This window comes from Parasteatoda tepidariorum, chromosome X2 (genome assembly GCF_043381705.1).
Source record: "Parasteatoda tepidariorum isolate YZ-2023 chromosome X2, CAS_Ptep_4.0, whole genome shotgun sequence".
NCBI lineage: Eukaryota > Metazoa > Arthropoda > Arachnida > Araneae > Theridiidae > Parasteatoda > Parasteatoda tepidariorum.
Window position 1 is genome coordinate 15,201,286 of NC_092215.1, and position 25,897 is coordinate 15,227,182.

The window sequence follows — 25,897 nt, forward strand, 5'->3', positions numbered from 1 at the left end:
GTTTTTATGATAAATATTTCATTTTTATGAATATGTTTTATTTTTATGATATAAATTGTTCTTGATATTGAAAAGGAGTGTTGAAATTAGCAATATCACAGGAATTCTAGTTCATGCTTGTTTAGCACATTTTGACAACAGCTGTTTGTAGTTAATTACAAAGATACATAGCCAGTAGACGTTTGGTAGCTCTTCTGGTTAGATGTTAATGTTTGTCTCTCCACGTTGAGTGTAATGATTTTTGTTTTTGTTATTAAAAATGTTACTGATTTACATTAATGTGTTCTATCTTCCTTTTCATACCTAACGAAATCTCTTCAATCAACTTCCATTCTTTGATATAATAAATAATAGTATTAAAATCACTGCTACCATGAATCTTCTCTTGATTTTTTATTAAAATCATACAGTAGAATTCATTATCTAGTAAACTCCAAAAAGAGAAAGAAAGCTTTTGCTCTTCCTCAGTATCTTAAGCCTCAAAAATACCTGTTGTGTTTGATCTTGGGGAAGAACGTCTGTGACTGGCCTATGATGAAAAGATGAGTAAAATGACAAAAATGGAAACCAATATTTTTTTTGAGGGTGGTGTTTAATAAGATAATTTGATTTAGCAATAATTCACGCTTCTGAGGAAAAGAGAAGGGGAAGATAAAGAAAGAGGTTTCATTTTTCCAGCTAACTCCTTTTCTTTTGATAAGTGTTTGGAATTTTTTTTAAACATATTGGTTTTCACATTGATAGGTCTAGTTTTTCTTATTATTTTCCTACCAAAAGAAATTTAAAAAAAAAATGCTTATTTTAAAAGCGTGTTTGTTAAAATTGTACATTTTGAAAAAACAAATTAGAACAAAATATTTTTTATCAGGAATATAAAGAAAACTATGACCAAGCTCTGATCAATGATCCTTGTAAATTAAATACAGGCAATCCTTTAATACTTAGTGAAAAATTTTCAAAGGAGTAATAATCACTCTTAATTAGCATCTTTAAAAAATCTAAATAAAAACAATTATTGTGTTAGTTTTGAACGTTCTCAAATAAACATCATACATTCATTTGCAAATATTAAGTCAAAAAAATTTCTCCTCTATATTTAAATAAGTACTCTTAATTTATTTTACTTTTAGTTAAAGTTAGTCAAATTCTTATAACAAAAATTTAAATAACGTCAGTTTTATAAAATATTTAAGATTTTTGCACATCTTGCATATAAAAAAAAACACTTAAGTGAAAAAAAAACTAACTCTTTTAGACAAAATGAAAGAGAATCACCAAAATTGATATTTTGGGTTGGAAACTAAGTTTCCACAATTTTAACAATGAGCACATCACTAAACATTTTTGGTACAATATTTTAGATAATTCAAAAGAGGATGTTTTGCTGAACCAAAATCTATGTTGTTTTTAAGCCAATTTATGCTAAAAATGTAATGTCAAGTTAAAAAAAAGAGCACATTTCGCACCTTTTTACTTTTAATCAAGGTTCTAAGGTAGTAATAGTTGCTGGTGACACTTGTGCTACGTATCGTGAGGGTGCCATAACTGAAAAAGCAGCTTGCGTTTGGCAAGGTAAGTTTAAAAATTTCACCTCAAAAAATACACATCATTCTGGCTGTAGTTGAATATAACAAATTCTAACATGAAATTTTTTCTCAAATGACATAGGAATTGACAGAAAAAATGGAATGCTCCTACAGTTTGAACTTTAAAAAATTTTTAAAATTGCAGGAGCTTAAGAAGCCAACCCAATATATTCAAAACAATTCCTTAATAGTTCATATAAAGATTTTACTTTCTTCGATGGATTTTTCCTGTTGAATGTCATCAATAGTCTCATCTATTGTCTTTACAATCTTGGAGGATTTCATAATTTCAAGATATTGGCATCTGAACAAAAAAGTTTCCTCATTAATAAAACATGCATTCAGTGGCAAAATTAGGCACAAGAAAATTCTTAAATGCAAAAATTTTTTTATTAATAATGCATAATAATGTACAAAAATATATATGCAGTCTGTCCAAAATGTAATGAATCTGATTTTCTAAATACACCCCAATAAACTGAATCGCATGTTACTTTGACATGACAACTCCCAGTGACGCTTCTTTAGATATTAAATATGATTTTATTTTTACTTCAGTTGAATTGGCTAAAAATTTAATTATTTAAGTCCATACAATAAATAGAGTCAGGCAAAAGATTCCAGATTGTATACAAGCAAAAAGAAATCAGTCATACTTGAAAGAAATTGAAAGATCTTGCTCGACACTTACTGTTAATTAAGAGGAAAAATATGTGATAATAAAAAGTTTCCATAAATTCAAGCATGATAGTGTAAACAATTCAAATAACACCTGAAACCATAACTATTAACATAATCTTCATTAAATAATAAATATCCATGTTATTTTACTAACAAATGATGTACCAATTTTTAAATATATTCTGGCATTTTATTTTGACCACCTTTTATTATAGTTATTGATTCATTATAACCACTGATACATAAAGTCCAATCCCATTGATACAATGCTAAAACCCGTTAAAATTAAAATTCTTCCATTACCAAAAAATTACTTCAAAAACAAGTACAGTGAAACCTCTCGAGAGTGACCACCCTCTGTTCCACAGTAAAATGCTCGTTAATGGAGGATCATTCTTAGGGGTTAACTATATGGGTTAATAATATTCTAGGGGTAAGTTATATTGTTATCCAAAATACATGATTTTTCACAAAGAATTTTCATTTTAGCCAGTGTCATTTTCTTGGTGCGGAAATGCCACTTGTGTTGGTATCATGAAAACCAGATAGATGAATAAAGTATAGCATCAATAAAAATGATCACAACTGATATAATTAAAAGTAAAAACAAATTTACCAATTATGAATAATAGAATTATTTTAAATAAATAAACAATTATATATTTTAAGATTGCATTTAATTTCATAACATAAAAATTAATTAGCTTTAAAAGATAAGATGAGATTTGTTTGCTAGAGATGCTTAGTTTTTTCTAAAATAACTTTTCTTTCTAATTTAACTTTCTAGTCTAAAATTGAATAATTGATAGTATCATCTTTATTGCTTTCTGACTGCAACATGAAGTTGTAAATGTCTTTAATAGATCATCAAAAGGAGCTTTCTAAATAAAAGACTCATACAAATATTTTTAATACATTTTAATCTACTTATTTGTTTTGTTAAGATTTTTTATTTTGATATTTTTTTGTTTCCTTATTTTGCCTTTTCCGCATTTGGTGCAGAAATTTGCCCGGTCACTGAAAGAGGTTGTCATGGTCTCTTCTAAAGGTTTTCTTTAACACAAAGTCTATGGAAAAAAATCTGTGCCTCCCGAAAGTGGTCATAAACAACATAGTTTTCTACATAGAGGTGGTCTTTTCTGGAGGTTTCACTTTATTAGGTTATATAAATTATAAAAAATGTTTTGATTTAGAGATAATTAGTTGATATAAAGGCTTAAAGAAATTTTTTGGAATACTATTTCATTTGATGTTACTGTATAATATGGAAATATTTTGACAATGCAATAATAAAAAAATAAAACAATGAAATATTTTGAATACTAATACAATAATGAATCATTTCAAATCCTTTTCAGGTGAAGGAAGTGTGGTAAAACCAAACAGAGCTTTTACTCAAGGTAGATTACAGTCACAAATTAGGAGGAATAACCAAAACTTATCTAACATCGATAATAAATTAAAATAGGATTTTAAAAAAAACTCAAGAGAGCACACAGATACTCAAACGTAATCATTGTGGATGTAGATATTATGAAACATTCAAAACACTTTGTTTAGACCAGATTTTAAGGTTACTAAGCAGAATTAGAAAATGCCATTTTCAGCTTTATAAGAAATATCATACCTAATGTGGTCATTTTATTACTAAATTTAGTGGGAAAAAAGTATTAAATGCAATTTGAGGGAATTTAGAAAAATAAGCTTTACAGAAAACCTTCTAACAAAATATTGTTTATTACTAAAACCAGCCTCATTGCCTAAGAAAATCATTTTAATAAATATTGCATAGCATAATACAAATTAAAAATCAAAAGTCTGAGTGTTTTAAGACTGGCACTAGGAACGTTTTTTCATTAAGTTTTTTAATTAATGCTTAACAGATCATATAAATAAATCTTTTTATCAAGATATAGTACAGGGGTAATAAACCTCTTTTTGCCAGTTTGTCAAAAATGATATAAATTTGATATTATTAAATCTGCAATATTATACTACAACACACTTGATTTCTTCCCATTCATTGCATAAACATAACATTAAACATAACTCTATAGACGATATAATCTTCATGTATAAAACTGAAACATATTTGCAACAAACTAATAAAAAATTTCGTTTTGGTAAATTAATGATACCCTTTGATTATCTTATACTTAGATTCTTTTAGCTACAGGCATTTTGAACTAGATTCATTTATCAATACATTTCTGAAACTACTGTTTGCAAAATGAGTTTATAAGACTTATAGAAGAAAAGCTTTTTAAATTAGAATAAATGCCTGGATTCAACAAAACAAAAAGAGTTTTATTCATAGTTCGCAATTTAACTTTTATAAATTTAAAACGTATGCATAAATTTGGAAAAAAATTCTATCATCCTGGTAGTATTATTATTAATAAAAACCAGTGCATATTTTTACACAGAAAAGGAAGTATTATGTTGCCATACAAGGAAAAGAGTAGAAACATTAGGTAACTGTAATTAAACATTAAAAAATTTTACAACATTCTGAAAATACTGCCAATGAAATTCTTTTGAAAAAAAAATCTTTTATTCCCTTTTTTTTAATTTGCCCACAAAACTATTTTCTTGTCAGTCTTGTCACTCGTGCCAAACGTTTACCACTCTAGATATAGTAGATTAAAATAATTTTGCAATAAAATATGAAAATATTTTAAATAATAATAATACTTTAAACATTTCTTTCCACCAGCAATGTTATCAATAGAAAAATTGCCACTTAAACCTCCTAGGCGCTTTCTTAACATGTATCGAAAAACGCAGCAGGAACTCAGTTTTAAGTCACGAATTCCATCAAGAAATATGGTCACACTAAACGGAAAACCATCATGAGTTAAAGATGTGAAAGTAATCGTCTCTAGAAAAAAGAAAGCTTAGTTAAGAGTCATAAAATGATTCATAAATTACTAAAATGATAGTAAGAAAAAGGTTTAAGAAATAAAAGGTGAAAAAAAGAACAGCAAACCCCATTATGCTAACCACATTTATTATGCTGTTCACCTGTCTGAGTTGACTTAACCACTTATCCAAAAAGGTGGTTAATTAGGACAGATCAACATCACTGGATATCAAAAGTAACCGAACATCAACCCCATATAGGCCAGTTTGTGGGTTGGTCAACACACTTCAAGAGATTCCAAGATTTGGCGCCTGCAACCGCTCGAATCAATTTGGGCTTAATTTTGATATGCACTTCAGCTTGACATTAGCATGTTTAAAGATGCTCAAAAATATTACATTATTGAATTCAAAACGTGAAAACAATATTATTAATTGAAATAAACATATATATTTGCTCATAAAAGCTTATGTGAGTTAAGATTGTGTTTTTGAAACTAAATATGCAAAAATTTAATATAAAGTAATTCTAATGACAAAATATATGGTTCATAAATTGGTTAACAGACATATAACCAATAAAAAAGAATATTTAACCCCCCTCGAGCGATATCAGTTAGAAGCGCAGTTTTCATTGCATTGTCAGTAGTCATTACGTTTCTTCACTTCAAAGTATAAATAAGACTTTTCTAAAGCATTTTTGACTAGCTTCTCTATTATTTTAAAAAGTTCTATTTTCTAGAATATATATATATANATAATGAAAATGTTTATAGCATTGGAAGCGAAAATGTTACAAAAGAAAAAATTCATCAAAAGGGAAAAAGGAAGTTTTTTTAACATTGAGTGCTTAGAAAATTATAAGGAATTCTTTTTCACAAGTCATCAAAATATTGTACAAAACTGAAGCATTTTAGAGTTACTGTTAATTTTTTAGCTTTTAGAAATCCTTATTGCAATTTATAATGAAATAGTTATAAAGCTAAAAAATTTCTAATGAAATGGCTAAAACCAGTAAAAAAAATAATTAACTTCTTTTTACAAAGCATTAAATATTTATTTAATAATTAAACAAATTTGTGACCTGAAGAACAAAGCTATTAATATTACCATTTGGTGCAATATCTCCTTTAAATACAGTGACAGATGTACCACCACAATGTTGTTGCTTAATAACTATTTCTTTTCTAAAGAAATTTTGAAAATTTACAACTCCATGTCCATGATAAAATAAAGTTACTTTGCACTGATCCAAATTTATATTCTTTACAGATGAGGATACCTAAACAAGTTTGGAAAATCATAGACAATGAAAGAATAATAAATCAGAATAACAATAACAATACAAAACATATACTGACAAGGGTGCAACATTCATTAAATAAAAACTGTTTAATAACTTTACATTCTGTGCAGAAAAATTTAAATAAAAAAGTTTAATAATTTAACACATAAAAAGTTAACAAGTAACAATACTATGTAAAAATACTTTTAAATAAATATTAAATTTTTCTATTACAAAAGATACATTAAGAATGATGAAAAGTCTTGAATGGGAAAATCAAAATTTGAACAGAATTTAGTATATATTTATACAGAAGATATATTTATATATATTATTTATATATATAGAATAGATAGATATATGGAATATTATAGATATATATTAATTTATAGAAAATATATTTATTTAGTATATTTCTATTTTAGAAATTTCATCACTTAGGAGCTATTTCACTGATTTGGAGCTATTTCACTTTTTTTTTCTTTTTTCGAATTATAGATTCTGTTAATTTATACGCAAATAGAGATCATTTAAAGATTTGTCTACTTCAAAGTCTTTTCACTAATTAAGTACATAATTTACAACTTAAGTCACTTCCAACAAATAAATAATAAATATTTATTAAAGATAATATTTTGTACAACACTGGAATAATAGAGTTTTAATGATGAAATGCAAACTTTTTTTGCTTTGTACATATGATTTTAGAGAAGTGATAAAAATATTATTAAAATTTGCATAACTTTATTTTTTTTATTTTTTTTTAATCAATAAAAGCAATTAAAAAAATATAATAAATAATTAATAAAAATTATTTTTTACATATAATTATCTTTGATAAGTATCTTGCCAATTTTTGTTACTAACCAAATTCTCATTATTTGCTTTTTTTTTTTAAAAAAAACGTGGTATTTTAAGACGCAATTTTGATTTTACACACAGTTATGTATCAACTATGTATTTCTCAGTATTAAAAATAAAGTTTGTAAGCAAAAGTCTGAAGAAAGGATATTTTTTTGGATATCAGTATTTAAAATGTTATATAGCTTCATGAACCTTCATAAGGAGATGATAAGCTGAATTTTTTCTTAGATAGAAAAGAAAAAGCCTCATGCACAAGAATAATTCTGATTCTATCTTAAATATATAGTGTAAAATTATGTCTAGTTCTGGATTTTTACAGAGGAGTTGTCATTGAGTTATAATGACTGTAACAGTTTGATATTTTTCCAAATCAAATTTAAAAGGATCGAAAAATGATTATTTTTATCAAGGTCTAATAACCTTTAAAGCTTTCACTTTCTTTAATAAGAAAACTACATGTAAAAAAAGTGTTTTGTTTCATAGAAAAACAAGCAAGTAAGAAGACAGTTTTCTATACAAAATTAAACATCAAATTTCAATTAAATATCAAATTTTCAATTACAAAATTAAATATCAAACAGCATTAAAATAAAAGTAAAAAGAAAAGTTAAAACTGTTATGATTAATGTATAAATCACCTTATTTGTGAAGTTTGTTGACTTAAGTTCAGGCCCTAAATTTGAGTGGAGTTTTTTACGCTTCTTTCTTTTTATGAAGTTGACTCCAGTGTGAACAGAAAAAGGAGCTTGATTTTTATAGCTACACCAAAACATGGGAAGAGTATAAGGAGATGAATCTTTTGCAGAATAGCACCTCTAAGGAAATAAAAGTCATTAAATAAAATACTTTAATACAGATATTTCACATTTATCTCTTTATTTAAAAAAAGAAAAGAAAAAAAAAACTACCAGTGATACTTTTCCTTGTAGTTTTTCCTAGCTATAGGAAAGAAAATCATGGGTTTTTCTCTGCTTTGTGACTAATTAGAAAAACATTTTGTGAAATGGAATTTTCACAAGCATTGGAAGCATTTAAAAGTTATATATCAAGAACAGACATTAATAGAGATCATTACACATTAATTGAGAAAGTATAAGAAGTAAAGTTCTAACAAATAACTTATGGAACTAACTTACTTATCTTATATATCTATTTAGATGCAATTAATAGGTCAAACATACAAAAAAGAAATCTAAAAAAAAAAAGGTTAGATACAAGATAGGAGAAGCAAACAAATATTATTTTGAAAGTATTAGTTTATGCATTAAAATTTTTATTATTTTTTTCTCATTTAAAAATGTCTTTCTCCTAGTAATGAATATGTATATAATAATTTTAGTTTACTTAACTAGAGATTTAGTTTATGAACAAAAGCTACTATCTTAAGTTTTAAACAAAGCAGAACATAGAAAAATATAATAGTAAATTTATTGGACATAATATGGCTAAGTGCTCAAGTTTGTTTTTTGATAGATCAAAATATTGAAATAATCTTTAATATTTAATAATATCAGCTAATAAATACTTACAACGATTGGAGTTAAGAATATTGTTACTAACAATTTAAATAAAATGGAATATAATACAGCGTTAAAAATCGACAACAAAACTTCTATGAAGAATGCTAAAAAGAAATTATCCAAAAATTCCTTATATTTTCAAAAAATTTAATTCTCTCTTTTTTTTGTAGTATCTTGTTTGATGGTAAAATCTAAAATTACTTTTACAGATAATTACCAATTTTAAAAAACACTAAAATAAAAGGGTTACTCAGCAATTAACACTGATAAACAAATTTTAAAAAAATGGTAGATATCTTGGCATCTAGTGCGTTTTCTAAAGCAAACAAACCATGCTAATTCTCCATCATCCACCATTTTTTAGATACACGCCTTGAACCATTTTTATTTTACCAATTCAATTTACTTTCGCAGAGAAAACTCATGAACATAGCTTCAGTTAAGAAAATAGTGAGATTAAGTTACATGACCATTATACTGTATAAAAATATGGAATTCTAGATATAATGCACACATAAAATCTGTGCAAATTGAAAATACTTCCTTAATTTAAGGTGTGTTGGGTAGGAAGTTTTCAGATGTAACTATTATGTACTGCATTAGCGCTGAACATTATCACTATGGAGTACCCAGCAGTAGTCAGTCCTGATGTGTCTACTTCAACAGATAGAAACTCTCAGTGATGAACATTCGTGAAAACATTAACCATGTTCATCACTGACTGAACCTAGGTTTTTGCAGCTGAAGTCAAGATGTGAGTCAAGGAGATAAGTTTTAAGGGACAAGTTAATCCCCAGCTGTTTGTGCACACTTTCAAAAATGATCTAACTGATATTAATACCCCCATGTATTTCTTTTAGTATCAATCAGTAAGTTTGGGAAGTGGGTGTCAGCAATTTTCTTCATTACTTGAGGCCTTTTAAACACAATTTCACTTTTACATAAATCAACTTATTAAACTTTTCTGCACAGGTACCGAAAATTATCTGAGTAGTTGTCTAGTGATGGCACAAATTTCTTCATTCGCTCAAGTTTGGTGAAAAGTACTGGTATGGTAACTTTGGCACAGTCATTCAACAGCACACCAAGTACATTTTTATTTCCTGGCTGCATTATGTTTCTGATTTGATCTGATTTATGATTTGACTCAATCTTCACTATCCCACTCAAAGATAGAAAGTACATGGTGTACCCTATCTACATTCCCATAAGAATGGTGGTAGCTGTTAAATCATGTTATGATGTCAATAAAGGCATTACATATTTCCTAGCTTTTATATTTCCTTTACTTCATAAATTTAATCATTTTCTTAATAGTTCTTTAAATAAATAAATCAGTTCAATCTTTTCAATTTTATAAAGAGTGCATATAAATATTTTTATTCTCAATAAATGCAAGGGATAACTTTTTACTTCAATGCAAGTGTACAACTAATTACAATTCAATGTCATGACAACTAAGCATCAAAATCTATTTTTAACATTTCTTTTTTCAACTACATTAAACAATAACATAGACTTAATTAGGTTTACTTTAATTTTCAATGAACTTTTTTGCATTAAATCTTCACCCAAACTATTTAAATATCAACATGACTTGGCTTCTCTTTTGCCAGTGTCATTTTTCAATAACGCGTCTTTGATGGATCTCTCCAGTACTCTAAAAGCATTGATTAAAAACTATTTTTGAATTGGCTTTTGATCAGGCAAATCGTGGGACATTTATCTCCCATGGTCTGTCCCTATTAATAATATAATGCAAAATTTATTATTTTATATAAAATATCACTTGGATAACAATATTCTTTTTATTTTGCACCTCGAGGTGCACAAGGAAATAAATTACTATGTTAATGATCCTGTTTTCATAATCTTTCATCAGAAATCAATCAGACATCTTCCATTATTTTTTTTATTTTAGCCATAATTAACAAAATTTAGTCTATTTCCATGAACACTAACTGCCACCGAATTCTCCATTACACAGATAAACCATTCATAAATGTGACAGAGTATGATTTCATACATCTCTTTCAGGTGGATAGCATATCCAATTGCTATTTATTTTCATTGTATAATAAATACTATTTCAAACTATTTTTCATTGAGACAATGAAATATCGCTGTGGTCCAAAGTTGTATTCAACCCTTAGGCTTGACATTAAACATAAAAAGTCCATACAGTAGTAAATAGTGTCCTCCGTTGAAAATAACTACACAAGTTCTCTATGCCTGAGGAAAAAGTGCATAGTTGTTATACTAGGAGCAAACAGAACATTTTTAAGGTGTGAACTGAATAGCTCAGCTTGATCTTTTGTTAGTACCCGATCATGTACAAAGTCATAAGGGCAGTCTTGTTTATAAAATAAATATGACTTATACAAGTGACAAAATCATGCGTAATTGGTTTAAAAAATGACAGTGTGCATAGATACTTTACAGAGGCTAGAGTTTTGTAGGAATTATAATTAACTGATGCCAATAGTCAACCTCTTCAATTTTAACTGAAGACAAGGAATTTTTATGGGATTGCATAAAAAATTAATAAAAGCATTGTGACAAACAAAATTGATGAACAGTGGTTATAAAAATTAGTTTTTGTCAATATCTTCAAAACCGGACATGATAGAATAAAACTGTTTTCAGATATGAAAACAGCATGACAAACTACATTAGAAAATGTTAACACCATGCCATATATTTATAGCCAGTTCATCAGTGTTATCAAAAATCCTTTATTGAAGAAATTTACTTCGAAAATATTATTTTGCTTTCTACTTACAAAAACAGTATTATTAAATTTCAGAAGAAAAAAAATTTTTTGCTAATAGCTGAAATATGTAAAATAGTTAAATAAAAATATTTTATTTTATAAGTTACAAATTATATCCTTTAACAATCTTATCCCTAGCATATTTTAGTAAACACAGCATTCTATAAAATATTAAAAAATGTTTACAAATTTAGGTAAGTATAGAGAACTATTTCAGTTTATTTAAAAATTAATTATGCATTGCAATTTTAGATTCAAATACATATTTAAATTTTAAACATGCTTTGGAAGGCAATAAATTTTTATTCATACAAAAAGAGCAAATAATGCAACACCTTAACATTTTTTTATTTTTTACAAAAAACTGCAACTCCTGACTCATTATAACATGTAAGTGCATAACTGAGTTTCATAGTATCTAGGAATTGCATTAGGAATTGAGTAAAAAGTCCACAACTTCATTATAGAAAGTAAACACACACAGTGAGAAATATTTATAATCAAAATGTTTTAATGTATTTGGAGTGGCAATAGTTTTTCATATCTCATATAACAGAAATAGTTCATTGTAATGACTTACAAGAAGTTAATTTTCTTTTTGAACATGCTAAATTTTCTTACCATCACAAAAATTCCTAAAACAAAATTAAAATATACCTGAAATTTAATCCATATTTTAACAAGGAAGTCATACAGGAAATTTTAATCACTAAATACATTATTAATGATCGTATACCAACCTTTGCTTTAGAAATATTTGATTGAGGAAAAATGCCATTTTTCCGAGAATATTCAGCAAATGAAAGTGCAGACCTAGGTAGTTGAAATCCGTCATACTTTTTGTGTACACTTTTTGCATTATCTGGCATTCTACTAAGATGACTAGGAACAATTGTAGCTTTCATTTTATTCAAAGAAAGAGATAGATTTCTACCGTACTTCTTTTTATCTACCTACAAAAATTTAATTTATTATTTATCTTATATTAGGTAGTTTAAATTTTTAAAAGATACAAATATTACGTAACACAAGAGGAAAGGGTTTTTTCCCGAAATTATGGTTAAAAATATTACCATGATTTTGTGATGAAAATTGTAGTTTAATATTGTCTTGTATCATCCTATTACATAAATTGATCATATAGAAACTGTGTTCACAAACTTGACACAAATTTTTGCACATGCAGATGATTTAGTTATTCTGCATAAACAATAAATAGTTTGATACAAGTAGCAAAAGAATTCAGGGATAACAAAAATGAATATTAATGAGGAAAAAACAAAGTACACAATGATGTAAAACTCTTAGAAACAAATACAAATACAGAATATAGCCATTAATAATAAAAAGTAAAATTTTCACTTAAAGTGAAAGATACCAGCACTTTATCCACCTAAGCAACAAAATTAATAATAAATGTGAAATACATATAATAAATATAGTATAAATAAGCAAATAGTATGAATAAACAAATATTATAAGTAAACAAATACAAATGAAAATGAAACACTATGTGTAAATCATAAAATATTAAAAAGAAAATTTACTTCAAGAAAATATAAGATGTATGCATACAATACCTTAATTATACGAACAGTTACATAGGAATCTGAAACATAAGTCTTTTCCAATAGAGATCAAAATATAGTAAGAAAATTTGAATGCAGAAAGAAGAAACTACAGACCTATAGCTGTAAATAGCACGTGGAGGACAAGACACAATCATGAAATTGAAAATTTACTTGGAACATGAGAGTTACAAGACAAGAGGGAATACAGTGACTAGCGCACATAGAAAAAATGAAAGAAACAGATATGCCAAAGAAAATCATGAAAGGAAGACTTTATAACTACAGAAAAATGGTAAATCAAAATTAAAGTGGCTGGACTAGATAGAGGTCCTTAAGGTAATGAAAAAAATCAGGAGCTTGTAAAAGAAAACTGGTGAGAGGATGTATTGGAAGTATGTAATATAAAAAAGTCAAGGGACAACAAAGGTTGGAGAAAAAAAGATACAGTAGAACTTCGATCTATCCTTTCTGAGACCATTCATTGCAAACGATAGAGGCATGAAAACGATGAAAATATAAAACATTAAGTAATGATTTGAAAATATATGAAAAGCAATAAAGAGGTGACAAGAATTGAAATGAAATTTACTATACGTATAAAAAAAAAAAATTTTAAAAAATGCACATGATGCAGAAATACTTCTGATACAAAAGAATAAACAAATTTATTTTTTAAAAATATTCGAAAATCTTGGATTGAATGCACTCTTTTAAGCAAAAAAAAAATGAATTTTTGACTTTTGTAATAGATTGCTGTTAATTTTCTGTATGCTTGTGTGAATACAGAATGTTGCTCATTGTTTCAAATTTCGCGAATTTTTCTGCAAATGTTGGCACTGGTTAGGGTTCTGTTTTGTCTTCATTGAAATTACTTTGCACTTCTTCAGCTTTAGTAACCGATTATTGAACCAACAGTACCACACGTTTTAACATTTTCAGAAACTAATGCATAAACATCATACCTGCTGTTTAAAGCAATTTGCCCAAACTGTAATAAATTCTTTTCTTCTTCATCAATAGCATAAGCTGCACTTTTGCTTCTCAAAATGAAATAGCTTTGATGCTTTTATGTTGGAACAACTTCTAAACCATAAATGTGGGAAGTACATTGTTTCTAAAGTGACCTTAACAGGTATTATTAACCTCAAAAGAACAGCATTTGTGATGTGATAATTAAAACAATACATACAGAAAATGATGCAGGAACAATGGATTGAAGTTGGACTGTATTTGGATAATTTATAACTTTTTTGATAAGTCCCTGTCTTTTGCAAATTTTTTAAATCTTGTCTCCCTTACTGTAATAAAAGATAATAACTAGTGCAATACATTGGAAATTTCTTTCTTTTTGTTTAAGGGGATTTCCCATTATATCAACTATGTAACCTTTGGTGGCTTTTCTTTAACCTCCCCTATAATTTTTTTAATTGATTGTGACCAAAGAAAAATTATTCCCCCTTATCTTTGATACTTTACTATACCACAGTAATAGTGTTTCAAAGTGGGAACAGGTAAATATATATATATATATATATATATATTGAAGTTGATGGCCTTTGGATGCTTCAACACAGGAGAAATCCAGAGTGAATTCTCTTTCATCTACATAAGTGATTATTTTAGAGCAATTTATCAAGGTTTTCTAATGTTTAAAAAGAATCAAACACAGTAAGAAACAATAATGCTAAATATAAGTCAACATTATATATGCTTTAATGATTTGAGGAAAATACAAATGAATGTAGAAAAAAAGATACATAACTGATTAAATATACAAATTAAAGATAAATAAAAATAAAAATCAATTTTTATTTAAAGCAATAGAAAAAATAGTGTTTTCACTACAGCGCGAGAAACTCGCATATTTTTTTCTTTTCTCGCATTAAAAAATTATTACCACGAGAAATTCGCGCATTCTATAAATTAATTTCAAAATTCGCGAATTTCTCGCATTTTGGAAAAAGCTTCGAATTACGCCATTTAGAATAAAATCCGTTTCACTTTTTTCTTCCTTGATCTTTCATTATTTTCAACATCTGCCCCGTTATCTAGTTTCCCTATTTACCAGTATGGTTCAGAAACTTTTCCAACAACAGAACACATTTCTCTGCAACCACCTGTTTACCGTAAGGTTTCTTCATGTAAGACGTTTAAATTTTTTATGCACTAATGTAAGGTGGACAAATACCTTGTAAAGGCAAAATCTTCTATGATGATATACCAAAAATATTCAATGCTTTAAAAAAAAGAAGACGTTAAAAATGTATTATAATTAAAGAAATGATTTTTTTTTCAAGAGTTTTTGTGTTTTTTTAGTTTTTAGAAATCTCACTTAACTTTTTGTAATCTCACCTTGTTTCTGAGAAAGGGTGAGAAATTCTCACCCATTTTTTTTCTATGATGAAAACACTGAAAATTATAATTAAAATATGAAATATTCATTGTTGTACAAAGTGTTTTAGTCTGAAAAATTAAGCTTACTTTAGTATTCTCAACTAATTGCATCTTCGAAATATCTTCTAGGTAGTTGAAAAGTTTTTTATTACAACAGCTTTCATCAAGAGCAGCATTTTGTATGATATTTCGAGCTAGAAAGTCATAAAGATGTTTTTTTCTCTCGTGCTTCAGGGTCTCTACTTTGTATGTTTGTTTTGGAATGATAGCACCATCTTCAGTGATCTGAAAGGAAATCAATATCTATATACACTGGAACTCCAATTTTACGTCCTCCATTTTGTACATTATTTCTACATTATTTTCTGCTGGTCCATGAAAATTGCCTATGCTGATAATGTTAAATTATCCCAAATTTTACGTTACTCTTTTAAGAAAATTCGTACATTTTTCCTAACAGATCAAAAAACATTTCTTTTCAACAAAGCTTGCACAAACTTTATCTAAGTTTTCCTTTTTTCATGTTGTTTGTGCATTTTCTGACATTTTTTTGATTGTCTCATTTTCACTCTAATATGTCTGTTAGAGTGGATTTGCTCCTTGAGTTAAAATCAGAAAGATGGTGGAATGGGAAAAGCACATGAAGGGTGCGATTTAAGGAAGTATGGGAGATTAAATTGCACAATTGGCAAATGGAATTTTTTCTCTGAATCTTGGAATCAACAAATTGCTTAAAAAACGTTACACTAAACTATTGGTTAGATAATCATCTCTTTTCCTTGATTTTGGCACTTGCGCGATGCTTCGAAGACAAAAATTAACATTCGAAGGCAAAAAAACATTCTGAAACTCTGAATATGATTTCTATAGTGTTGCACAGTCTCGACTAATATTCATTACAAATGGGTTAAATAAAGCCCTTTGTTATAGAATAGAAAGTAGCATAAGAGCTTTTTGCTTTTATGTAAAATTTTACCAAAAAATTGGGCAATATATAGAATATTTTAGGCACTATGGAGACAATAAACAAAAATAATTCTAAATTACTTCAATCATTCTGAATTTTCACACAAGATAAACATTTATGACTAACACTACTATCAGACAGTCAAAAATTTCAAATAAATATGATTTTACGTTTTATTATGACTCCAATTCTATATAACACTGGTTCTGACAAAAGATTAAATAGCAAATAGACATACAATTACCAGAATTAAATTTTATTTTCTCTCTGTAAGGTATTTCAAATATCTGGAATGGATTTGCAGAGAGGAATTAGCTCAGAAACTGGACAAGCAAAAATGTCCAAAAGAGTTGAGGACAGAGTTTAAGAATAATACAAATAGATTTTGTAGTTGAGTGGTCTATCTCTTTAGTTTAATAGCATTTAACCTTATTGGGTACTGAAGTTTTGTGCATTGTTATCCATGAATATTAGAGGACTTTTCAACAAAAATCTTCTAAACAAAGAACTGTGAACTTCATAAGATTTATAAAATTATTTAAATATATTGGAAAGGATTCATTTTGATATGCAACACAAATTTCTAAAAGCATTTAAAACAATTATACTACATTATATGAAGTCGTCGTTTAAAATGCTGTTTAGACTCAGAGACTCTTATACTGGTCTATTCAAGCATATTCAAGCCTTTTCAACAATTTAGAGGAAATAAGATGCAGTTAAAAATTTAATGCAGATACATTTTCTTTCCTAAATATTTTCATTGAAAACTTTGGATTCTTTTTTAAGCTTTTAAATCCTTTTTTAAAGGGGTTTACATAGATATATATTTTTCACATTTGCTTTTGATACCATTTTAAGAAACTAAATATATGCTGCAATTTGAAAGCTTTAGTTTGAATTTAAAATTCTTATTTATCTTTTTCCTTCTTATTTTTAAATTAATGAATTTATTATTCATTAATGTAAAATATATAAAATTGTTTTTTCCCTTCAAGTGAAATGCTCAGTCACCGATTTCTTTTCCCTCAGCTTGTGTCATTTTCATAAAAGATTCAAATGTACAATAACTACTTCTAAAAATTGCAGTTTTACAAAATTAATTTCTTTTTTTAAAAAATTAACTATCTGTAAGGTTGTATTATTTTGCCAATGCATTTTCCATTTTCTCATAGTTAAATAATTTCTTAAATTTCATTTTGAAATAAATACAAAACAATAGCAGTAGGCAATTCTAATATCTTTCTGCTTTAAAAGTAAATGCATTTTCAAAGTTTATTTTAATTTGCATAAATACTAAAAAAATGCAGTGAGGCTATAATTTTGTGGAACACTACATGCATATATGTATTATTATTATTATACAAATAGGTAGTAAACAATAAAGTCACATGCTTTTTATGCTCTACAGCATGGGCTTCCAGTGATAATATCAGAAAACAGTTCTGTTTTCTGAATGTATATATAAGTCAACTGTGTGTATACATAAGACATACTTCATGCACCCTTCATGCTACAATACATAAAGTCTGCCTTATTTATATACACAGAACACACTCAAGTGAGTCTCTGTTGAACAGCCCTTAACTTAAGGACAGTCTTTATTTTGAAACAATAAGTTACAGTTTCATTTCTTTCACAGTACAAAAATCATTATTTAATGACTGAGTTCCTGTTTAAAGATGAAATTCTTCACAGCATAGAATTTCGTTTTTAAACCTTTTTATCTCAGCAAGGAGATTTTCTGAGTGAGGAAACAAATTTAGTTGTACTAGGGTTAATGAAGAAAAGAAAAAGTTTAATGATTTCTATTTCTTCAGTTGTGATGAATATATTTTAACAACTGATTTAGATCAAAAAAATTTTGAAGATATTGTTAATGAAAATGACTTTGAAGTTGAAAATGAAACAATATATGAGTCATTACTGTTTTCTTATACAGATGTAACTACTGCCACTGATGTCTTAAGAAGTTATATCATTTCATTCAATAAGGAAGATGGCTCTAACAATATGCTCAAAAAACAGGAAAAAGTTAAACAAGACCATGATTGAAGCAATTAATTTTTTTTTTCAATTGATTTTATTCTTATACTATTTTATTCTGGTTATTCTATTCAATTCTTTTATTAGAGTAGACTTTGTGCACTAAAAATATAAATGTGCTTATTTCTTACAAAATAAATTGATAGTCCCAAGTTTACAAGAGTGGAAAAAGTTTACAAAATATAAATTTTTCACAAATTCTATTTAAGAATGCACATTATTCATGGAAAATTATTCCTGGTCCCTTTAAAATAGTTAAACTAAGAGCCAAGTCTGTGTGTATATATTCATATATATGCCATTTCCCCATTGTCAAACTTCACTGTATTTAACTTTTATGTAAATAAATAAATACATTCTGATAAATAAATAGGAAGATAAAATTCTGAAATAAAATTGAAAAAATTCTATAACAGCTTTTGCTCAGTCAGTTGCAATAATTAGGATTTTGCCAAAGCAATGTACAAAAGAAAATAAATATGTCAAAGGATTAATTTAAGGTATTACTGATTCAAACCTATAAAAATAAAAACAAATTCATAAAGAAGTGCATTAAAGATAGCATTTAAGGAGAAAAACTCCTTTTCTGATTTTTCAGGACACAGTTTTATATTGTAACATGTTATTAAACCTTTTCTACCAAAGTAAGTATAGTTACATTTTTAGCCCAAGGATGAGTGAGATAATTTCATATATATATTAAGATTATTTTCTCACTAACAATAATAATATATATACAGACAAATAAATAAAAAAACACAAACGCATTACCAAATTTGCTTCCTTGAGATGCGATAACTTTGCTGGACTAGAAAAATAATGAGCTAAATGAATATCTGTCAAGCCATTATATGATCCCAACGGTCTGAAAAATTATTGAAAAATAGTTCGCATTTTGTCTTAAAAGCAATTTAAAATCTAAATATAGTAAAAAATTAAAGTATAGTATAGTAATAATGGAAGATAGCAAAATTTTAAAGTTAATAGATTACAGCTTTGAAACTGCCTCAATGAGAAAGTTTAAAAGAATAATAAACATCTTTACAGCTTTGATTCGATTTTAACAAATAAATTAGTTTTTTTAAAAACCTTGTGAGCTTGAACTTTTTAACATCCCATTTCCCCCCTTTTTCTCACATTCATCAATCAAGTTTTCAGAGGCATAGTGTAAAACTCATTTTCAGTCATTAGGAGGAACTTAGTATCAATGTTATCAAAAGGTTTCATTGACAGTTTATCACTTAATAAATCTCCAATTGCAGAATTTATTGAGTGGAATACAGAGTATTAATTAGAGCTGAATTTCGTATAATTATACTAAAAATTAAATGATATCATAGTTTTAAAAAACCAATCCAGGCAGGTTTTATTAGGGCTTTTTGGGGTTTTTTTAAAATAAATTAACACTTTTTAAGTTTAAATTTTAATTCAAAAGAAACAATTTCAGTTTCAAAGAAAACTTTCATACGAAAATAATTAATTAAAATAAAGAATAAGTTTAATTTTAATGTAGTACCGACTTCTCATACTGGTAATTATAAAAGGCTCTTAAATTATTTCCTTCTTTGACTAGAAATAAAAACATAATATTAGGGTCAGAGAAATATGTTGTTATCTGTTTTATTTATTTTTATTTGCTATTTTAAATTAACAACCTACAAAACAAGTGTTTATTTAACAATTCTTTTAATAGTTGTTTGAATTGCTCTTTAACCTATGTATTTAGAATTAGTTTGGCAGTGATTTCAATAATTAATGTGAATAAAATAATTAATCTATCATGTTTTATTAAATAAAATTTATAATATTAATTTCATATTATTCAGTATTTATACATGGTTTGATCTTTAATGAATTTTGATATTTAAATTATTATTTAGTGGCATTAAAATATAACTACTAACAAAATATTTTAACCCATCCATTAATAATTTTATAAAATAAAAAATTTCTCAAATTCTATTTTTAATAATACATATATATACTTATTCTATTCATATTCGAAAACTTATTTATTAAGGAGATAAAAGAAAGACTAAGTTATTCCAGTCTATACTCAGCGCCTGTTCAGTTCAAAACAAAAACATTGCAAAAGCTCAAATTTTTTTTTTTAAGTGATTTTTCTTAATTTCTATTTATAAGTCAAATAAAAAATAACAATTGATCAAAGGGCAGATTTTGGTTATGTCTCGTATTTATTTGGTTTGAGGATGGGTCAAAAAAACCTTAATGTTATACAATGATACTTACAGTCAAATATAATACAATGATGTTAACAGTTAGACAGTGTAAAATTAAGAAAAGCTTTATGTAAGTAGGTGCAAAAATGAACATAACTGTATTTATAACCTGTAGACTGTTAGTGAACTGAAGAGGTTCAATAAATTGTTTAAAAAATACATTGAAATCAGTACCACACTTGCCTGGATAGCAATGTTAGACATATAAATATGTATGAGTCAAAATTTAATCTTTTTTTTTACAAGGAACTTAAATACCTTCTGAACTATTAAATATATTGACTTGGTTGTGATTTCTTTCAACTCAGTATAAAAAATTAGATCACAAACATTATATTGCTAGCCTAAATTGCAATAAGTTTCACATTTTCCTTCTCGCATCAGTATATTCTAAATAACAACAAAAGCTCACCTCGAGGGAAGGTGTAAACGTTAATTTCAGATATGCATAATAGGCCAAATAATATTTCTTAAAACAATTTATAGATTTCCCATAATTGCTTTTGTATTCAGTTACACAAGTAAAGACCTCAAGGTTTAGGATCATATTATATAAAAGTTGGATCAGTAACTATACATCTCTGAATTGATTTTATTTCTGCTATATTTATTTAAGGCTTCTTTTCCAGCGTACTTGTCTAGTTTTTAAGAAGGACCTTAAAAGTTGGGAGAAATTTCCATTTCTTGCTACTTTAAGGTCAATTTTAATGTTACTCCAATTGCACACTATATGCATACAGATCTTTTTAGGTACTACTGATTAGTATGCTTTCACAGAAATATATACCTTTGTGGTTCACTGTTGGTATAAGTAGAGATTGAAGGTTGAAATTGTTCTATTTCAAAAAATTTTGAATGATCTTTGATGTTAAAGTCTTCTGAAGGTGCTCATGTATTGTTAGTGTGGAAAAAGTAGAACTCAAAATAATAGTGAGTGCTTTTGTTCACTCATAAAAAAAAAGTAACATCACATGTAAAAAGAATGCATGTTTCTCAAGACTCTAGAGGATCTACAATTTCAATACTCCCAGTGTTTTCACTACAGCGCGAGAACGCGAGAATCTCGCATATTTTTTTCTTTTCTCGCATTAAAAAATGATTACCGCGAGAAATTCGCGCATTCTATAAATCAATTTAAAAATTCGCGAATTTCTCGCATTTTCGAAAAAAGCTTAGAATTATGCCATTTAGAATAAAATCCGTTTCACTTTTCCTGGATCTTTCATTATTTTCAACATCTGCCCCCTTATCTGGCATTTTCGAAAAAAGCTTAGAATTGTGCCATTTAGAATAAAATTTGTTTCACTTTTCCTGGATCTTTCATTATTTTCAACATCTGCCCCCTTATCTGGCTTCCCTATTTACCAGTATTGTTCAAAACCTTTTCGAACAACAGAACAGAACCCCTTTCAGAACACATTTCTCTGCAACCACATGTTTACCGTAGGTTAGGTTTCTTCATGTAAGACGTTCAAACTTTTTATGTGTTAATGTAAGATGGACAAATACCTTGTAAAGGCAAAATCTTCTATGATGCTGCACCAAAAATATTCAATGCTTTAAAAAATAGAAGACATTAAAAATGTATTATAATTAAAGAAATGATTTNCCTCAAACTTCCAGTAAATATTAAAATTCTATTTTGAATAGTTTTTTCACAAAATAGATGTTTGCGTTTTTTGATCAGGAATTTGGTACCCCAGGTCACCCTACAATTCCAATACTCCAAAATGTTGAGAAAAAAAAAATTTGTGAAAAAAAGATGAGTTGAATAGTTTCACATAAAGAATATACTCTGAAATTTTCAATAAAATTATAAATGTAAAGTATCCAACCTTGCCTGATTTGCCCAATATATTAAAAAAGAAAAGAAAATACTTAGCTTCTAAACAGAATGTTCATGTATAAATCTTTTCTCTTAAATTATAATAATGAACAATCATAATAGTATTTTTTATTTAGAAAAAAAGAAAAAGCCCTTACCCTTGTAATCTTTTGTTGGCTGCAGCAATTGTCCACATTTCTGCCAGCTAACACAACTCATCAATTTAACCATTAGAAAACCAAAATTTATTTAGTTTTCCTTTGAACTGGATAAGCATCAATAAATCTAATATTAAAACAGAAAAAAAAGAGAGAATTAAGTTAAACGTTTTACCATTGTAAAAAAGGTTGATAAGAACATATTAATAACTTTAGAAAAATAAAAATGCTTAACCTACATGAAAAGTTAGCAAAAACTATTTCACAAAATGAACTATTTAATCTCTTCAAATACTAGCACTTCTATACAGTAAACTACTTCTAGAAATGTGTTAAATAGTATCAAGCTGTTAAATTAGAATGTTAGATTCATTGTATTTTTCAGAGCATAATAGTTGAATGTGACCCTGTTAAACTAAACACATACTCTTCAACTACTATAGAATTTCAGTAGTTTCAGAAAATATTTTTCTTAATTAAGGCAAAAATAATGAACCAGTAATACAACAAATTAAAATTAAAAGAACTTTGGGGGAGACTGCCCAATTGCGATCTGCAGGATAATAATCACCAAATTTTGGCAACATTTGGCCAGTAGCCCATGAAATACTAAAAGAAACATCACAAAAGGGGCTCAACTCAAACATTATACAAGCAATTAATTCTCACTTGGGCCGGATCACGCTATTGGTCGAAAATGACATCACTGTTTGGGGAAGGGATATACTGTGTATTGCATAGTATTTTGGCGACAGATCTTGATTTGGCGACAGATCTTGATTTGGCGACAGATTTTATATTTAGTTTTCAAATGTGCTCTATTTACACGTGGTATTAATGTTGAGTAATAAAGACAATATTCACATTTTGCACAGTTTTGTGGTTAATTTTTTATTAGAATCTAAGTAAGTGAAATTAAGCTATACTGCTTTTACGTCATTAGCAACTGGGGCTGTTCTAGAAATGCAGGGGGGGGGGAGAGTAGCCCAGAATTTTGATCATTACTTCAAACTAAATTTACGTGTTGCTTGATTATGAAGTTTTTAAAATTATTCATAACACAACTAAATTGCGATGCATGAGTAAATTTGAGCTTATGTTTATTTCAATTTTTGTTACTTCATAACTGCAAAAGATAATTCTTATGGAAAAACAAACAAACGAGAAAAAAAAACTTATTTGTAATATTACTATACCATCTTATATTTGTAAAAACATTTTCATTATTTTCATTGCTTTTAGCTTTGACGAATTTAAATCAATTAAAACATAAATATTGTCTGAAATGCTGAAGTGGACATTTACCTATCTCCCCACCCTAACGACGACATAATATTAAGTAAACATTTGCAAGCAATAAATAAATTCCGAGCGAGCAAGGGTGCATACGAAATTTGTCGCCAAACTCATACAAACACCAGCCAACAGCCACCATCTCCCTTCCCCCAAACAGTGATGTCATTTTCGACCAATAGCGTGATCCGGCCCAAGTGAGAATTAAAGCGCTCTTAACATTATACCTTGTAGCCATCCTTAGGGAAACTTCTACAGATTTTTTTTAAATTGCAAGTTTAAATAAAATCAATTTGGTGCTGTTGCAATTGTAGTTGGCGTAACAAATAACGTAAGAGAATAATCCCTGAACTTAGTCTGCAACTTGAAAACAATTTAAATAAATACATAAAAGAGTCAATAGACAAATATTTAAGTTCTTAATTTAAGCTTCTTAAAAGTTTTGTTAAATTTAAAAACTTCTGCTACAGTTAACTACCACTAGAAAAATGATTTTGCAAAAATCGCAAATGTTGGGGGGTATATAAACATAGGAAACTGAAGTTATTACAAAAATGAAACAATACTTCAAACTACATTTTAAGCAGAAATAAAAGCAAGAAGATTTTCGTATTGCAATCTGTGGCAAAATAATCACCTAGCTTTGGCCAGTTCCGGGCAGCGGCCTCTGAGAAACAAAAATGAAACTTCATAGAAGGGGACCAACTGGAAAAATACTCCCAAATAAACATTGAGTTGTTTGCTTAAAAAATTTGTCAATTAAAATCCATTTATCACTTTCATAATCATAGTTGGTGTGACAGATCTTATATGGATATATCCCTAAAGCAAGGATGATAAAAACAAAAAGAAGGAAAGGTTATTGAAAGTTCATCCTAATTTTTTGGGCACAATGCAGGACAAATTTTCCGGAAAATATTAATTCTATCGGTAGTGAACTCTACCAAATATTTTTAAAACAAATCTAATTTTTCTACAATTAGATCATCATGACCATTTCTCAACTTGGCCTTGTATATAACTGTTAAAATTAATTCTATAGATGGATAGAATTCTTTTAATTCTAAAATATTAATTTATTACTTTTTCAACCCTTTAAGTTCAGGGAATTAAATCAAATACTACACAAATTCCGTAGATGTTGGAGGTTTATGGAAGAATTTTAGAAAATGTGAATAAATATTATAGATTGAATAGTGAAATAAACACAATAGTTAACAATATATTCAAAATATTGTAATATAAGTTACAATATTACAAACCTATAAGTTCTCAAATAATGAATAAGAATGTTCTTCAATACAAACATAAGTACATGTCATTGACACAAGTATAAACGCGCGACTATTTATTCGTAATATGCTGTCAATAAACAACGTGGGTTTCCATAACAACCAATACATGTTTCCGCCTGTCTATTTCTACCTAGTTGATTTAGACAACGATTAGAACGGAACCGTTCTCACTGAATGCAATTCACACACCTCCAATCGCTATCGAGAGAGACAGACCCATGTAAAACTAAGCACAGATGGCGCTAGGGGTTAAAACTCATCCTAAAACTTCCCATACACTCCAACCTCCAACTGCTACGGAATTTCCGTAGTTTCAGAAATCTTCTTTTCAGACGGTAGCAAAAGTCATATAAACACTCAAAGGANTAATTTTAGCGTAACTTGTCCACTATTACTTATAAAAGTGCAGGCCATATGGCTAGATTCTTAAGTTCTGATAAAAGTTTTATGAGAGATCCATTTGGCTTAAAAATTTCTACTTTGGTTCGCTACCACTAGAAAGAATTATTTTCAAAATCCTCATAACTTGGAGGGTAT

General features: G+C 27.6%; 1 protein-coding gene across 2 annotated transcripts in view; it reads right to left on the bottom strand.

Moving 5' to 3' along the window:
- Positions 1-25,468, bottom strand: part of LOC107457336 (glutamate rich 3) — a 38,549-nt gene extending 13,081 nt beyond the window's left edge. Inside the window, exons 1-9 of one of the 2 annotated variants that reach the window (XM_043056551.2) lie at positions 25,328-25,468; positions 22,773-22,899; positions 19,321-19,414; positions 15,624-15,821; positions 12,312-12,524; positions 7,917-8,093; positions 6,240-6,411; positions 4,962-5,148; positions 1,796-1,890 (exon numbers count right to left, since the gene is read on the bottom strand). In XM_043056551.2, the coding sequence (XP_042912485.1) occupies positions 1,796-1,890; positions 4,962-5,148; positions 6,240-6,411; positions 7,917-8,093; positions 12,312-12,524; positions 15,624-15,821; positions 19,321-19,414; positions 22,773-22,810 (1,174 nt within the window). In that variant the 5' untranslated portion in view covers positions 22,811-22,899; positions 25,328-25,468. The remainder of the gene's footprint in view (positions 1-1,795; positions 1,891-4,961; positions 5,149-6,239; positions 6,412-7,916; positions 8,094-12,311; positions 12,525-15,623; positions 15,822-19,320; positions 19,415-22,772; positions 22,900-25,327) is intronic. The other variant, XM_071188084.1, reaches the window with a different exon arrangement.
- Between the last annotated feature and the right edge of the window lie 429 nt (positions 25,469-25,897).